The sequence below is a fragment of the Ursus arctos genome, unplaced genomic scaffold (assembly GCF_023065955.2).
Source record: "Ursus arctos isolate Adak ecotype North America unplaced genomic scaffold, UrsArc2.0 scaffold_1, whole genome shotgun sequence".
Classification (NCBI taxonomy): domain Eukaryota; kingdom Metazoa; phylum Chordata; class Mammalia; order Carnivora; family Ursidae; genus Ursus; species Ursus arctos.
Window position 1 is genome coordinate 40,632,560 of NW_026622763.1, and position 17,338 is coordinate 40,649,897.

The 17,338-nt window shown below is 34.0% G+C and overlaps 1 protein-coding gene across 32 annotated transcripts in view; it reads right to left on the bottom strand.

Moving 5' to 3' along the window:
- BAZ2B (bromodomain adjacent to zinc finger domain 2B) overlaps window positions 1–17,338 on the bottom strand; it is a 398,115-nt gene that overhangs the window by 162,709 nt on the left and 218,068 nt on the right. For 16 of the 32 annotated variants that reach the window (XM_048214065.2, XM_048214059.2, XM_048214052.2 and 13 more), the window contains exon 1: window positions 16,603–17,214. The exons of 3 other annotated variants lie outside the window; for them this stretch is intronic. In XM_048214065.2, coding sequence (XP_048070022.1) covers window positions 16,603–16,612 — 10 coding nt within the window. In that variant the 5' untranslated portion in view covers window positions 16,613–17,214. Of the gene's footprint in view, window positions 1–16,602; window positions 17,215–17,338 lie in introns of those variants that run through there. 13 more of the 32 variants (XM_048214058.2, XM_048214056.2, XM_048214060.2 and 10 more) reach the window with 5 other exon arrangements.

Genomic DNA, 17,338 nt, shown 5'->3' on the forward strand with positions numbered 1-17,338 from the left:
CTTGGGTTCCTCAAAAGGCTAAACAAGAGTTACCATATGACCCACCAACTCTTTTCCTAAGTATATACCCAAGAAAAATGAAAACATATGTCCACATAAAAACTTCCGTATGAATGTGGAAATAACCCAAATGACTGTCAAATGATAAATAGATAAAAAATAGTATATCCACAATGAAATATTAATTAGCAATAGAAAGGAATGAAATAGTGATACACGCTATAACATGGAAGAACCTTGAAAGCATCATGCTAAGTGAAAGAAACCAGTTACAAATGATCACATACTGCATGATTCTGTTTATATGAAATGTTCAAAGAAGGCAAATCTGTAGAGACAGAAAGTAGATTAGTGTTTGCCTTGGGCTGTAGGAAGGTTGGGGAGACTGGAGAGTCACTGCTAATGAGTACTGAGTTTCTTTTTGGGATGCTAAAAATGTTTTAGTTGATTGTGATAATGTTTGCATGACTCTGTGAATACAGTAAAAACTCAATTGTATACTAAATGGGTGAATTGTATGGTATGTGAATTATATGTCCATAAAGCTGGTATTAGTTAAAAAAAAAAAAAGAAAGAAAAGACTATTTGAAGCTCATGTTGATAAGCTGCTATTTGACTTAATGCATTCTCTACTGAAATTTTAAAGTCAGTATTGTCAATTTCAGCCTCTATATCCAAGACTGAATGCAGAATGTTCCTAGAATGACCTTTCATGTGTCAGTTATCAAAGCCTCAAGAACGGACCTGTGTAGTTAATTTTGCATCTGTGTGTATGTGTGTGTTTGTGTACACATGTATATAAACTTGCTAACGCTATATTAATTTGGTTTGGGAATTGAACGGGTTTATCCAAGATTATAAGCTCCTAAGTACTTATCAGACTTGTTCTACAACTTCATTCCAACAGTCATGTGACTAGCTAGATTTTTATAATGGAGGGATTTAATAAACAAATATAAGCCTGAGATTCTAAACCACATAAACTGTTCACTCTCTTCTACTGATTCTGCTTCCTACATATCTTCTCCCTATTCCACTATCATCTTAGTACAATCTTAAATCAATTCTTACTGAAAATACTGCAAGAGCCTTCTCTAAGAGGTCTATTTCTCTTTTCCCCAATCCTCCTCCACATAGCTATAGTAATCCTACTACAAAAACAGTAATCGCTTTAATACAAAAATCTGATCCTGCCACTTCCCTACTTAAAATTCTTTCAGTATCTCTGCATCTTATGTATGATAATATTTATCACCAATTGTCAATTTAAAAAATGAAAAAGAAACTTAAGACATAGGAAAAAACATCTATTTCTTATAAATTTTTTAATGTAGAAATAACTTTAAGTCTTCATAAATACGTGTGTCAATAACTAAACAAAGTGCTTATCCATTTTCAATCTAAAGTGGAAAAATGTTATCCAGCAAGGCCTACACATTTACTTTAAACTACCACTCCAAATTCAATAACAAATATTAAGAACCTATAAGAGGGACAGTTAGACATATACTTGTCAATCATGATCCTGATTTTGAACCCACTCTCCTTTTCTATTCAATTCTACTCTGGCTCTCTCACTTCTATCAACTTTTCACTCTCCCTCATTTTTTTGATTTGATGGTTCCATTTATTGTTTGTGTAAGACCCTGGATGCCCTTGATATCTATTTTAATGCCCTAAACTAATTCCAATGTTTCTGGCTACTCTGTGGGACAGTTCCCATATCCTTGTTAAAGTTAGTACAAAATAGTCTTTATCCTGCACTCCAAGTCTTTGATCAGTTAACCCAATCCCACTACCATTATAGTGGAAAAAAGTTACTTCATCCTTACATAGAAGCAGCCCGTGTTGTAAGTATGAATATCAACTTATTCAATCTGATCTTTCTTGGTCTTCTGTAACTCTATACTTAGAAGCAAAAGTTTTATCATTGTTTATGCTTTCTTATCCATCTAAAAAACTGTAATTATTTTAGCTGATTATAGATCTTCTCAATAAATAGCAGAAAGGTGTAACAGTAACATATATAATAACCAACCACATCTCATCTTCACATCCCCAAATAAAAGAGCAAACTAACAAGGAAGAGCACTTGGAGTAAGGAGGTCTGGCTTCCAGTTCCAGCTATGGTACTAATTAATAGCATCTGACACTGGGCAATTTAATTTAGCATCTCTAACTATAGTTTTCCCATATGCTTGGGACTCTACTTTTGAAAATACATTGGTAATGCTTTTTTAAAACATTCTCCTGCAAGTTTAGTTCAGAATGGTCAAATGTCCTAACACTGCCTTCTTCATGAGGCCTTTCCTGGCCACTTTATTTAAAAATCACCACCACATCACCAATACCACTTCTCCTTAGCACTTATTACAATGTAAAATATATTTAATCCATCTAAAATATACCATCTACTCTATATTTTATTTTTCTATTTATTGTCTGACTCCCCATAAGACTGCTTACTATATAATGTTCACTACAGTATCTTCAAAGTCCTAGAACAGTCCTAGCACTTAGAATATGCTCAATGAATATTTGTTGAATGAATAAATGAACAGATACCTAAAAAGATTGACAAATTTGGGACCTATTTAATTCCAAAAAGTCATGAACCTTAGAGAGTAAATCAGAAAATCTCTTCAAAAAGCTTTTACAAACTAGTTAAGTAAATTGAATAAAATAAACCAATGTTTTATACTTTACTTTAACTTCTTCTAAATATACTATGAACTTGATAATAAAAGCAAAAGCATTACTCTTGATTAGTACATTTATTCTATCATTCAAAAAACCTAACTTGTAAAGTTCAAAGTACAGATTCTTCTGTTGGTACTCAGGCCTCTTCATTTTTTTAAAAAGACTTTATTCATTTGAGAGAGAGAGAGAGAGAGAGAGAGCACAAGCAGGGGAAGAGGCAGAGGGAGGGGGAGAAGCAGACTCCCTGCTGGGCCAGGAGTCTGATGTGGGGCTTGATCCCAGGACCTGGAGATCACGACCTGAGTCAAAGGTAGACACTTAACCATCTGAGCCACCCAGGTGTCCCTTCTTTTCATTTTAATAAACTGTTGAACCCTAAAAATTTAACTTGCCATTCTAGTGATCTATTTGTGCCAATCAACTCTTTTACATTATTTACATCAAACTTCTCAAATTCATTACAGGAAAGGAGTTAGGATTCCTAGTTCCCCGGTGTTAGCTAATTTCATTTTACTTAAAACATAGCAAGAGCCTGAGGTCTGTTCAGTCACACTCAGTTTATGAGTCTCATATTGAACATCTCTCTCTTAAGACATATATTAGAGTCCCACTGAAGACAGATAAATGAGATTCCATTCTGCTTACACAGCAAAATAATTTTTATATAAATATGAAATATTATCCACTAATACATAAAAGTAAAGGTCCAGAACATTACTCTAGGAAAGTTTCACATGAATTAATTTGGTTCTTCTATGCAATCTGTACATGTAGCATAAAATTTAAACAAAGATGCAGAGAACAATTATGTTTTAAAATCCGCCTTAGTAAATAGAACTTGATTAACAAAGCTACATGTTTACTATATAATCACAATCAATTCACTTTGAATATTGATGGACAGGAATAACATTATGAAAATGACTTAAACAATATCCTCAGATAAAAGTAGTAAGCTGACTACAAATGGAAGTACTCATCCACTTCAAGAAAATTTGACCAATAAAAATCTTGTTAAAATCTAGTGAAACAAGTGTATGATTTATTTCACAATAGAAAAGAATTCCAGTACAGTGCCTTTACTTATTAAGTTTTCAAATATTTACTATTAAATGAATTCTTTGTTACTTAAGAGTTTTACCTAGACTTCCTTTAATGCAATGGTTCTCAACCCTGGCTATGTATTATAAACACCTGGGAATCTTAAAAATATTTATACTTATGTCAAGGCCCAACTTCAGACCAGTTATATCAGGGTCTCTAGGGATGGGGGCTATGCATTAACAGTTCTGGAATACTCTAGGAGATTTTAATGGGCAACCAGAGTTGAAATCCATTGCTATAGTGCTTTAAAAAGCTTCAGTTCAACATTGCTAAATTCTATCAATTTTGAGTTTCAAATGAAAATAATAATCAACTAGTGCTCACTAGTATATAATATAAAGGATGTCAAAATGAAAAGAAAAAAAAGGTCTGCTAGACTGAGGTGGGAGAAGGGATTAAGACAAGCACAAGAGGAGTAGGAAAGCACATAGACAGCATAGATGAGAAGATCCCATGAGAGAATGGGGAAAAAAACAGATTTAATCTTAAGGTCCAAAACCTAGGTGGGAAAATTAATAAAACACAGAGACAAATTCATACAAATAATAGCAGATAAATGTAAAGAGAGCTTCTACACACTAGAACTGATAACCAACAACTTGAAAAACAATTGTTAATGAAGGATCTGAATAGGTTACATGTGCATAAGCTAACTGTATATTACAGACTGTCTATCTTGCATCCGAGTGAGCATTCAAGGTGGTTGGTAACAAGGGCAAGTGTAAGAACTCTCAGTCATCCTCCTGTCTTAACAAGGACAGAGAAATCTGAACCAAAGATCTCTACTTCCTAAGAGTCTTCTGTCGCTTCCCAAAGAACTTTTATAAGGGCTGCTGTAAGTAGATTGTTTAAACCAAGGTTTACATATACAGTAGGCATGCTGAAAGGAAGAGGGGATAAAAGGACTGCCACACCTCCAAAAAAGTTTCTACAAGGACATGTGACTACTTGGGTAAGGCTCTCCAGCCAGCCATGAATCCCTTACCAGGTAAAATGGTCTATCACTTCTTGAGGCTCTACATTACTAAGGGTCGAAATGGACTCGGTACTCTCAATTATTTATCTTTGACCCCAAAAGGAGGGAGCCAGCATGATGAGAGCAGAAGCGGACATAGCGATGGAACCTATCGTCCCAGCTATTCAGGATATTTGAACTGTAATATGCCGCACTGGATAACTGAATACCCACAGAGCTCAGCTTCAGTATCATGTCTAAGGAATGATTAATAAAATAAACAGATTAGAATAAACTGATCCTACTTAGGAAATAAAGACTTTAGAAAAGCTTTCGGAGAGGAATGATGTAGATTTCTATTCACTATTATTAGATGAAAAAATCTCCTGGTACGTGGGCAATAATTCCACAAAATAAAACTAAGTAGGCCTGGTTGAAGAAACACCCAAACACTGAAGAATACTTTTAATACTTTGGCTGCAGCTTAGAAAAGAGGGCCTGCCTTTCAGGAACTATAGATCTATTATAATACAGGGCCAGAAAGGAAAACATCATTACCACCAATGTCTTGCTCTCCTTTTCTGAATTTTTGACATCCTGAATATTTTCCTTTTGGGGTCAAAGATAAATAATTGAGAGTACTGAGTCCATTTCCACCCTCAATAAGTTGCTTCCTAGGGTATAAGGAAGATAAGAAAAAGAAAAGGAAAAAATAATGAGGTAGGTGAAAGAATCTAACAATTAAGAAAAAATATCCAAAGAGCTAAGAGTCCAACAATTGGCACTATTAGTAGGAATGACAAATAATCCATCATTCACACACAAGCTTCCTGCTCAATATCAGGTGTAATACCTTGCAGGACAAGCCAACAGAGAAGTAGTGGTGTCCATAATAAGGTAACTAAACTATGGTAATAAAAATTAAAGATTCATGAGGCTCTCAAATAGAGTTTCAAATAATAAGAAAAGAGGACCTTCTGAAAGATGGTAAATGGCCATCAAAGAAAATCTGGATGGCAGCAAAGGAGATCTTGATGTTCGCAAGGACAAAGAAAAAAAAAAAAAAAAAAAAAAGAGAGAGAGAGAGAGATTTGCCTCCAAAATGTAGCCTGATATATTGAAGAAATCCAAAACCTGGAGAAATCTGCTAGGAAATCTACAGACAATTTATTAGGCAACAGATCAATGCTGACTCAGTAACTAAATTCACTACAATAGAGTAAGGAGGTTAAAGAAATTCTGGACATTCTTAGAAGATAAAAAGGAAGACCTGGGAAGAACAATAGGCAAACAAAGACACACGTCCACATCTGGTGGTATTCTTGAAAAGGCCAGTGTTGGCACAAACACACCTTAAACACCACTCTATCCAGTATATCAGTATACTAAGATACCAGGAATCAAATTAGATCTAGGATTCACTTATGCTTCCTACCATGTGATAACGTAATCTTCTAAATTGAATAATTAAATAATTAAAAGAAGAAAAAGGAGAAGGGACAAAAGATAACAATTAGTTATACTAAAGGTACAAATACTTTTATTTATTTTTTAAGGGATTTTTTTTTTTTAGATTTTATTTATTTATTTATTTATATTATTTGTCAGAGAGAGAGCGAGCGAGCACAAGCAGGGGGAGCGGCAGGCAGAGAGAGAAGCAGACTCTCCACTGAACAAGGAGACTGGTGTGGGACTCACGATCTGAGCCAAAGGCAGGTGCTTAACCGACTGAGCCACCCAGGTGTCCCTAAAGGTACAAATACTTTTAAAGAAACTTAAGGAGAGCCTGGGTGGCTCAGTCAGTTAAGCATCTGCCTTCGGCTCAGGTCATGATCCCAGGGTCTTGAGATCCAGCCCCATATATGGGCTCCCTGCTCACTGGGGAGTCTTCCTCTCCCTCTCCCTTTGCCCCTCCCCCTGGTTTGTGCTCTTCCTCTAAGAAAATCTTAAAAAAAAAAAAAAAAACTTAAGACTTTGAAAAAGTGAGGTTCAAAAGGGGCCATATGGTTTCTAACTGGAAGTAGAGGGATTTTGAAATAGAAATAATAGCAAGATACATTTGATTTCTACTATGGATGATTACACAGCCTAAAAAAATACATTCCAATCACTAGTTTCAGCAGATACCTTGACATGAAAACTGACTTTGGTATTTTTTTTACCCTCTTTAAATGTTTTTAAATTTTTGTTTTATTGCGGTAAGAATACTTCATATGAAATCCACCTTCCTTTTTTTTTTTTTTTTAATTAAGGAGGCTCCACGTCCAATATGGGGCTTGAACTCATGACCCTGAGATCAAGAGTCGCCTGCTCTACAGACTGAGCCAGCCAGGCACCCCTGAAATCTGCCTTCTTAACAAATTTCTTAAGTGTACCCTACATTACTGTTGACCATCAGTATGGTATTGTACAGCAGATCTCTAGAGCTTATTCATCTTGCTTAACTGAAACTTTACACCCATTGATTAGTAGCTTCCCTTTTCTTCTTCCTGCTACCTCCTGGCAACAATCATTCCACTCTTTGATTCTATAAATCTGACTACTTTAGATACCTTATTTAAGTGGGATCTTGCAGCATTTGTTTGTGACTTACTTCACTTAGCATAATGTTCTCAAGTTTCATCTATGTTGTCATATACGGCAGAATTTCCTTCCTTTTAAGGCTGAACCATATTCTTTCATAGTCATATAACTATTTTCTTTATCCATTTATCTGCTGATGAATATTTAGGATGTTTCCACATCTTGGTTATTGTGAGTAGTGTCTAAGGAACCATAGAAGCAGTAATATGTCTTCAAGACCCTGATTTGAATCCTTTTGGATAAATACCCAGAAGTGAGATTGCTGGAGCATATGGTAATTCTATTTTTAATTTCTTGAGGAACCTTTACACTATTTTACATAGTGGCTGTATCATTTTACATTCCTACAGTGTGCAAGGGTTCCAAATTCCTCATATCTTAGCAAACACTTGTCTTCTTTTTTATAATAGACATCCTGAAAGGTGTGGAGTGCTATCTTTTTGTGGCTTTGGTTTGCATTTCTCTGATTAGTGATGCTGAGCATCTTTTTATGTAAGTTTTGGCTGTTTGCATGTGTTGTTTGGAGTAATGTCTGTTCAAGTCCTTAGTCCATTTTTAAATCAGGTTATTAGTTATTAGTTTCTTACCATTGAATTATAAGAGTTCCTTATGCAGTTGACCATTGAACAACATGGGAGTTAGGGGCACAGACCCCTCATGCAGTCAAAAATCTGTGTATAACTTTTGACTCCCCCAAAACTTAACTACTAATAGCCTACTGTTGACCAAAAGTCCTACCAATAATATAGCTGATTAACAGACATTTTGTACATTATATGTATTATATACTGTAGTCTTAAAGAAAATATTAGGAAGAAAACATACATTCACAATGCTGCACTGTATTTATTGAAAAAAAATCCATGTGTAAATGGACCCACACACTTCAAACTTATGTTGTTCAAGGGTCAGCTACATATTTTAAAATTAACCCGTTATCAGATATGTGGTTTGCAAGTATTTTCTCCCATTCCATATATTGCCTTTTCACTCTGCTGTTCCCTTTGCTGTGCAGAAGAGTCTTAGCTTGATGTAGTCTTACTCATTTTTGTTTTTGTTGCCTACGCTTTTGGTGACTTATCTGTAATAATCATTGCCACGATCAATGTCATGAAGTTTTTCCCCTAAGTTTTATTCTGGGAGTTTTACAGCCTCAGGTCTTACATTTATGTCTTTAATCCATTTTGGTTGATTCTTGTGTATAGTGTAAAATAAGGGTCCAATTTCATTCTTTTGCATACGGATATGCAGTTTTACCATTACCACTTACTGAACAGACTAGCTTTTCCTTATTGTGTACTCTTGGCACCCTTTTCAAAGAACAGTTGACCATATACGAATGGATTTATTTCTGGACTCTCTACTCTGTTTCATTGGTCTATATGTTTGTCTTTATTCCAGTACTATACTGTTTTGATTACTGTAGCTTTATCCATTCATCTGATATTTTGAAATCAGGAAGTGTGATGCCTCCAGCTTTGTTCTTCTTTCTACAGACTGATTTGGCTATTTGTGATCTTTTAGGGTTCCGTATGAATTTTAGAATTGTTTTTTCTATTTCTGTAAAAAATGCCATTGAGATTTTGATAGCGATTACACTGAATCTATAGACCACTTTGAATACTATGGACATTTTAACCATATTGCCTTCTAATCCTCTTCTTTAAATTTTCTGCTTCACTCAGTTTTTGATCCTTTTAAATTCTTTACTTTCTTACCAGCTTAGCAATGTCACAACATTTAAAATATTTTATCTAATTATTTAATTTTCAGTAGCTTATTCAAAGTATTTAAATCAACCACAATTCTATACTCAATTAAGTATATTTTTGGTTTTAACCAAGTGGAAACTTTTTTCTTCAAAAGCTTTCTCCAAGTTTAACCTTTGTTGATGAATTAGAGACCCCATAATCTCAATCTCAGTTCCCACTTATGTGTGGAAAAGACTCAGTAAGTAGGGGTGGGGGAGAGAGAATCTCAAGCAGACTTCCTGCAGAGCCTAGAGCCTGCCCCAGGGCTTGATCTCATGACCCTGAGATCATGACCTGAGCCAAAGTCAAGAGTTGGACCCTTAACTGACTGAGCCCCCCAGGTGTCCCCAAACTGATGAGAAATTTAAAGGAAGCTTCTGATTAGTCTTCCTTTTATTTCCAGAAATTACTTCTCTGATATCTTAAACAATGCACTTATTAAGGTGACCAATTACATCTGTTATTACTATTCCCATATTGAATCCACAGTGTAATTCACTATTATTTATGTGCTTGTTATATTACATATCCTTCCTAGGGATGTTTGTAATTAGGTCAAAAAGTTTCCTTATTCCATTACTGTGTCCCATCTCCTGGGTTATATGACCTTATCCAGCCAGTGAAATAAGCCTGTCTCTGGCTTAGTGGTCCCTCATTGATCTAAAAAAGATAGGTAAACACTGTTCTGCTAACTCACACTGAATTCCAAAATTTATACTTTTAAGAGTCATCTCAAAAATGTCTACTGAAATGCCACTAGTCTTCTCTCTCAAGACTTAAAAATATAAAATGTTAACATAAATGAAACAAATTAATATAAAATGACTAAAAAAGGTGTATTAGGAGTACTTTCTAGTTAGATGTAAGTAAGAGTGATTTTACTTTATAATATGAAAAAGGTAACTAAAAAATCTGAACATTGGGCAGAATTACACTAAAGTTATACTAATTACTTGTGGAAATGGCCATACTTATCCTTTCACAATAGATTCTTAGGAACTGAAAAACAGAAATTTAATGAATATGTTCTATAAAATATTACAGCAAAATTGGAATTACATGCAACCAGAAGGTTTAATTATTTTATTAAAATTAACTTTAAGAGGTGGCTTTTTACACATACATGTTTCCTTTCTCTCTTTTCTTTTTAAGGAAAGTATATGTGGGGCGCCTGGGTGGCTCAGTCCAATAAGCACCTGCCTTTGGCTCAGGTCATGATCTCAGGGTCCTGGGATGGAGCCCCACACTGGGCTCCCTGTTCAGTGGGGAGTCTGCTTCTCCCTCTCCCCTGCAGCTCCCCCTGCTTGTGCTCTCCCTCTCTCTCTCACAAATAAATTAATTAAACCTTAAAAAAAAAAAGGTGTATGTTACATGCTGAAGCCAGTATTCATTCAGTGTCATCTTTTACGTACTCTATATATAATAAAGTAAAAGTTAATGCTTGATGTAGTACTGTGGAAAACAGATTGGCAGTTCCTCAAAAAGCTACACATAAAATTACCACACGACCTAGCAATCTCACTCCAAGGCACATACATACACTGAAAAGAATTGAAAGCACTATCTTGAACAGGAATCTCCACATTTAAAAATCCAACAAGAGATGAATGGATAAATGTGATAGACACATACCTACATATATTTGTCATATTTGTGATAGATAGATAGATAGATAGATAGATCGATAGATAATGGGATACTACTGAGACTTAAAGAGCAATGAAGTTCCAGTACGTGCTGTAACATAGATGAAACTTGAAAACATTATACTAATGAAATAAACCTGACACAAAAGGACAATTATGATATGATTTCACTTACAGGAAATATCTAGAATAGACAAACTGATGGGGACAGAAAGTAGATTCAAGTTTACCAAGGGTTGGGGAAAGGGAGGGAATGGAGAATTAGTGCTTAACGGTTAGAGAGTTTCTGTTTGGGGTGATGAAAAGTTTTGGAAATAGAAAGTGGGGACTATTGTACAACATTATAAATGTAATTAATACCAATGAATGGTTAAATGAAGGAGCGCCTGGGTGGCTCAGTCAGTTAAGCAACCAACTCTTCATCTCCCCTCAGGTCATGATCTCAGGGTTGTGAGCTCAAGCCTTGCCTACGGCTCTGGGCTCTGCACTCAGTAGGGAGTCTGCGTGAGATTCTCTCCTTCCCTTTGCCTCCCCCGCCATCATGCCCTGGCACTGCTCTCTCTCTCAAATAATCTTTTTTAAAAAATAGGTAAGGGGTGCCTGGGTGGCTCAGTCAATTAAATGTCTGCTTTTGGTTCAGGTCATGATCCCAGGGTCCTGGGATCAATCCCCACGTCAGGATCCCTGCTCAGTGGGGCGCCTGCTTCTTCCTCTCCCCCTCCCCCTGTTTGTGCTCTCTGTCAAATAAATAAATAAAATCATTAAAAATAAAAAATAAATTAAAAAATAGTTAAAATGGCAACTTTTACATTATATATTTTTCCACAACTTAAAAAACTTAATAATGTGGAATACATTGGCTTATATACTTTAAATGGGTGAATTATAAATTGTAGTGTGTGAAATATGTTAATAAATGTGTAATGAAAATTAATATTTGAAGTCTTTCTTCAATGCTTGAAGTTCAGATCTCTTTTCCTTTTTCCAGCCTTCCTTGGTCATCCTAGTGACCCTTCTCTTATTCTCAAATCATAATATTTTACTTGTTTATATTACTCAGCAATTAATCTTATCCTCTTTTCGGCATTGCTAGTATTTTTTAATTACTGTTACACATTTAGTCTTTGATTATGCTTTGTTGATAAAACAAGATTAGTTGCTCATATTATCAAATAAAGACCCATATTTAATATTTGTTTGTACTTTGTTTACCAAACAACATTAGTAGCTCAAATTGTCAAAAGAGGACCCAGTAACTCTCTGCCATCTTCAAATCTTCAAAAAATAATTCGATATTACACTTGCACAAATACATAGAGTAAAAACTTCCACAACAAATGTTAAGAGAATGCAGTCTCAAAAAAAATAATCAGAATACTCATTCTCTGGGCACTCTACAATTAACCAAGGATGTAATAGATTTAGTTCAGTATAATTATTAAAAATAGGCAGGATACTTTAACCAGAAAAATTTCTGACTGACCATTTTTCTTTTTCCCCAAATGAATTAAAAGACACTGTCCAAACAAAAAATAAAACAAAATAGGAGGATATACAAACATTTAACATATATACTAGTATTTTTTATGCCTAAATAGATATGTTTAGGATATATACTTCTAATCCTGATGGAATTAACTAAATTATGAGATTATACAAATAATAAAGTTACAACAGCCAACCAAAATTTGTGTTTACTGAAATATCTCATTTAGTAATTATAGTAGTCTTAAAATAAATTATACATACGTATTTGGGGTATAAAATGAAAGAAAAAGAAGACTTTAGAAAAAGAAATAGGAAAGATAAATTTTTTTTGTTCCTTTGAAAAAAATAGCCTAAAAAATTGAGAAGTGTATATAGTGCACTTGGAATAAAGCCATACAGTTATAGAACAGAAATATAAAGACTAGGTAAATTTCCTACTTATGTCCTTAGTACATGCTTAAAATAACCTGTTAGGCTTATAGGCTATTTTAATCCACAGTGGAGTTTTGTTTTGTTTGTTTTTAATTGGTACTTTCAAAAATGTGCAAAATGCTTTTTTAAAAATATTTCTTTCCTGCAGAATGTCTGAATGACCTTCTCTTCAGTGTGTTTTTAAAAACATATCATAAATTATATAAATTATATTTTGATCTAAAGGCAAATATTTAAGTTTTTAAAGCATAGCATCATTACCTCAAAAGTAAATCTGTTTCAATGAACAACTATGTTTCTATTCCCTACTGAAGTAGATTGACTTATATTCACTTTTACAGTGAAAATATCCACTGACATCTCAGGGAAGATTGCTTTTCTAGTCAGAAACACAGCTATTTATTGAAATCACTTCCCCAGAAAACAGCCAATAAAGGGAAAGAAACAAAAATGGGTTTTCATCAGATAAATACATGATTTAAACTCATTCTTTATTAATTAAAAAGTCCTCATGCCCTTAATCTCTGAGGTTTTATAATTTACACGACTCCAACAAGCTCGGATTGTGATTCCCAAGGTCACAGCATATTAGAAAGCGGGATAAAGATGATGATGATAGCAGCTGTAATTTTCTAAGCACGTATTAAGCACTAGGCATGGGGAGAGGGCTAAGAGTGGAGGGATTGTCTATAATAGGTAACTGTACCAAAAGTTGTACAGACATTCAAAAAAACCCCGACAAACGGCTTAACTCTATGATGGAGAATCTATAAGCCTTATGTCCCAAGGGTATCACTATGTTACAATAAGGATAACAAAAAAAGACAACTCCCTGGGACCTTAAACAAAAGTTTAAAGTTTTACAAAGTTTAATATACCATATACTTTTAAAATAATGAGCACAGGCAATAGAATTTAAAGATTTAGATTTGAATACAGACCCATCACTTAATATATCAATGACCTTGGGCAATTAAATGTTCTGAAAATTTATCTAGAATAAATTGCTCTTTGAAATAAACAATTTTATTACTTTTAAAAATACTATAACTTTTAAGACGTTTAGATGTTACTCTGTAGTTTGTAAATACATAAAGTAGAAAATGCTAAGATTCATTTAAGTGTATAAAGAATGCTCTTCAATTTCATCAGAAGGCACCTCTTTGACCAAGTAAGTCCAATTCATTTTTCAGCCTCAATTTAGATGGTATCTCCCCTGGAAAGCCTTCTCACAATCTCTACCTGCATATCTACTAGACACTTAAAAATCTACCACATCCAAAAACAAAGTCCTGACTGCCTATTTCTATCCCAAAGTTGCTCCATCTAAATACCTTCCCTATCTCACAGCCAATGGCAAAACCATCCTTCCCAGTTTCTCAGCCAAAACCTTAGAGTCAATTTGTCTTCTCTTTCTCTCATATCCCACATCCAATTCATCAAAAAGACTTTTTTGGTTGTACCTTAAAAACATCCAGAATTTGACTATCAAACTTCAGTCACTTAGATAACTCTATGAGCCTTCTAACTAGTGGTCAATGCCTCCCTATATAGTCTATTCTCAACACAGCAACAGGAGTGAGCCTTTAAAAGTACAAGCCAGATTTACTGATAGCCCTGCAATGGCTCCTTGAAGTTACTATAGGGGTCTGTAAAGCCCTACATTATCTGACTCTTCACCCATTACCTGTGTCAATACCTTCTCTATCCTCCCTTCTCCCTCGCTCTGCTCCAATCATACTGGTCTCTGTCCACTACTCTGAACATGCCAGGTATGCTCCTGCCTCAAGCCCTCTGTCTGGAAGGCTCTTCCCAAAGATTTCCACAAAGCTAACCAATCCCTGGGTCTTTGCTCAAGTACCACCTTCTCTATAAATCCTCCCTCAACCTCTGCAAACCATCACCATCATAGCCTTCTTATTCTGCTCAACTTTTTCTATCCTCCATAAAACTTGCCAACTTCAAATGTGCTATATACTTTATTGATCAGGCTTATTGTTTATCTGCATGCCCACTATTCATTCCACAAGAGCAGAGAGCTTTGAAAGTTTTATTTACTGATATATCCCATGTACCTAGAATAGCACCAAAAATGCAAATAAATATGTCAATGAAAGAAAATATTAGATACTTCCTGTGTTGCCTTTAACATCCCACACTGACCACTATTGTTTCAGTTATCAACTGTACTAAATAGCCTGTTAATTTTCTGTCTTTTCAACTAAACTGTAAGTTTCTTGAAACAAGGAATTTTATGTTACTTTCCATTAGTAGTGCTGGTACTTCCTTACAGTGCCTGACACCTAGTAAGTACTCTGCATTATTTAATAAATTGATGAATAAAATAAAACTATCTAAATCAAGGTGTAAGCACCTTTATTATCTCCATTTTTATCTTTTGTATTATCTTATTTATTATCTTTATTATTTAATTCTCAGGCCCAAGCACAAAGAACTCTAAAAGGGTAAAGGTAAAAGTTTGTATCTCCTACAAGAGAATTAGCCCAGTGATTGTTATATATTAAGCAGTCAATAATTGACATCTATAAGCTAAAATATTCACTAACCATAATCTTTAGAATCTCCTAAAAAGCACCAATGATTTATATTAAAAACTGTTACCTAAAATAATTTTGATAACCATTTTGCAAAAGAAGGTACCTTACCTCTCTCAATAAAAGTAAAATCATATTTACTTTATTCCAGAATATTTTTAAGTATTTCTAGATGTCAGGTTTTAAAACTATCTTTGGTAACTGCCTTCAATGTTTAATAATTTCATAATATGTTTTCTTTTATATAGCCAGGATACCTAATACTAGAGTTTAAAAATCAAACATCTTACTATTTAGATGAACTACACTTATAGGCCTTTAATATATACACACATTCCTCCCTCTGCTCTGAATAATCATATTTCCAGAAATAAGACTTCTGTGAAAAAGATTCAAGTACATTTGTGACTCTTTACTAAATCACCTCCAAGCTTTTCACTTTTCATTTCAGTCATGTATCCAACAATAAGTATTATCTTTTTGTAATGTTATATTAAGAACTAAGCAAAACTAACAATTCTGTACAAATTAAAAGGCCAATTATATAGTGTTCATTTTAAACCCTATTTTCTCTTATTTTAGAATAAAAATAATTTTTCTATTGTTTTATAACAGAAATAATTTTTCTATTATTTCCCTGTCTAGTGTGACTTCTAAATGTTCTGCTACTCTATCTCCCGAGTCAGTTCTCCATTTTATAAAATACTTGTGAAAACTAATTTTCTTTATAGTTTGTACTAACATAAAGAAATAAACAAACATACACATTTTACTTAACACTCAGTAGACACGAAAACTGAGGTAAGCAGTTTAAATGATTGTCCCAAGACCACAGATGGAGTAACTGCCAGCTTTAGGATTAAAACTAAGAAGCTCATTATTTCCTTCTTATATTCCGAGTACTTAATACTGTTTTTACATCACAAGGATCTTTTAACTAATTTAAGAACAATAATTTAATTTAATAATTAAAACAATTATCAACAATAATTATGACAAACTTAGATTTGTGAAATTTATTAAACAAAACCAAAATTACTTTATCCAAATATTCCCTGAAAAAATTAATATGATTTACCACATAAGTTATTTTTTAAATTTTCCTCAGTGCCAAGAAAGTGACAGTTTAATATAATTCATCATTTCAATGTCTTTTTTTAAAAGCCAATTTCTTTAACCAAAATCTACAATAAGTATATGAGATGGTTACTACCAAACAGTAATACTTCGCATTAAAAAAATTCTCCAAACTTAAAACAGTAGTTTCTACTCTAATTGTAAACTTAAACTTCAGGAAATATTTAGAACAGAATTATCCATGAAAAGACAATGATAAAAAGTAAAGAAAACACCAAATACTATTGCATTTACAAGAGAAAAAGACATACAGTGTAACATAAACAGCTTACTGTGGAGAGTGGGTTTAATCAGGAAGTAGCCATTATCCTTTCGATTCAGAGCAGTGACAGCACTCCAAAACAACAAGCCGTGATATTTTTCAGTTAAAAGGAATGAAAGAATACCTACTATTGTGTCCTAGCTTTGCTGACCCCAAAGGTCACCACATGTCTTTTATCAAAAGCTATCATGAAAACATAATCCAAGGAAGCATTTACAACGCTCTATTTGTTGAAACACCTAAAATCTACCTAACACAACCTCTCTCTCAGTTACTCACAAAACATGGCTGTCTTATTCAGAGATTAGCAATTATTGTAATGAGATACTGTCGGAGAGGGTCAAATAGTACTTCCTGCAGTTTACACATCTTGATTTCCTGGTAAACAAACTGAAAGGCAGGTGGAGCACTTAGATCACCAGTAAACGTGAATGCTCACGTGACAAAACTAAGCCAGGTAAGGTTGATGTCTCAAGTAATCGTTCTTTTTAACAGACAATAAAGAGTTCTGTCTTTCTTCCCTTTTTTAAGGAGGGTTTATTCCTGAAATGCATAGGCACACAGTTTATAATTAAGGAATGCTTGAAAAACGAATCTGTTTAAGTAGGTTTTAAAAATTACTTCTGGCAAGCAAATTGTAAAAAACGAGGCAATGCCAATAAGATATATTAAAAAAAAAAAAAGCTAAAAATAATTGTTCAAAACACCTGCTAAATATAAGGAAA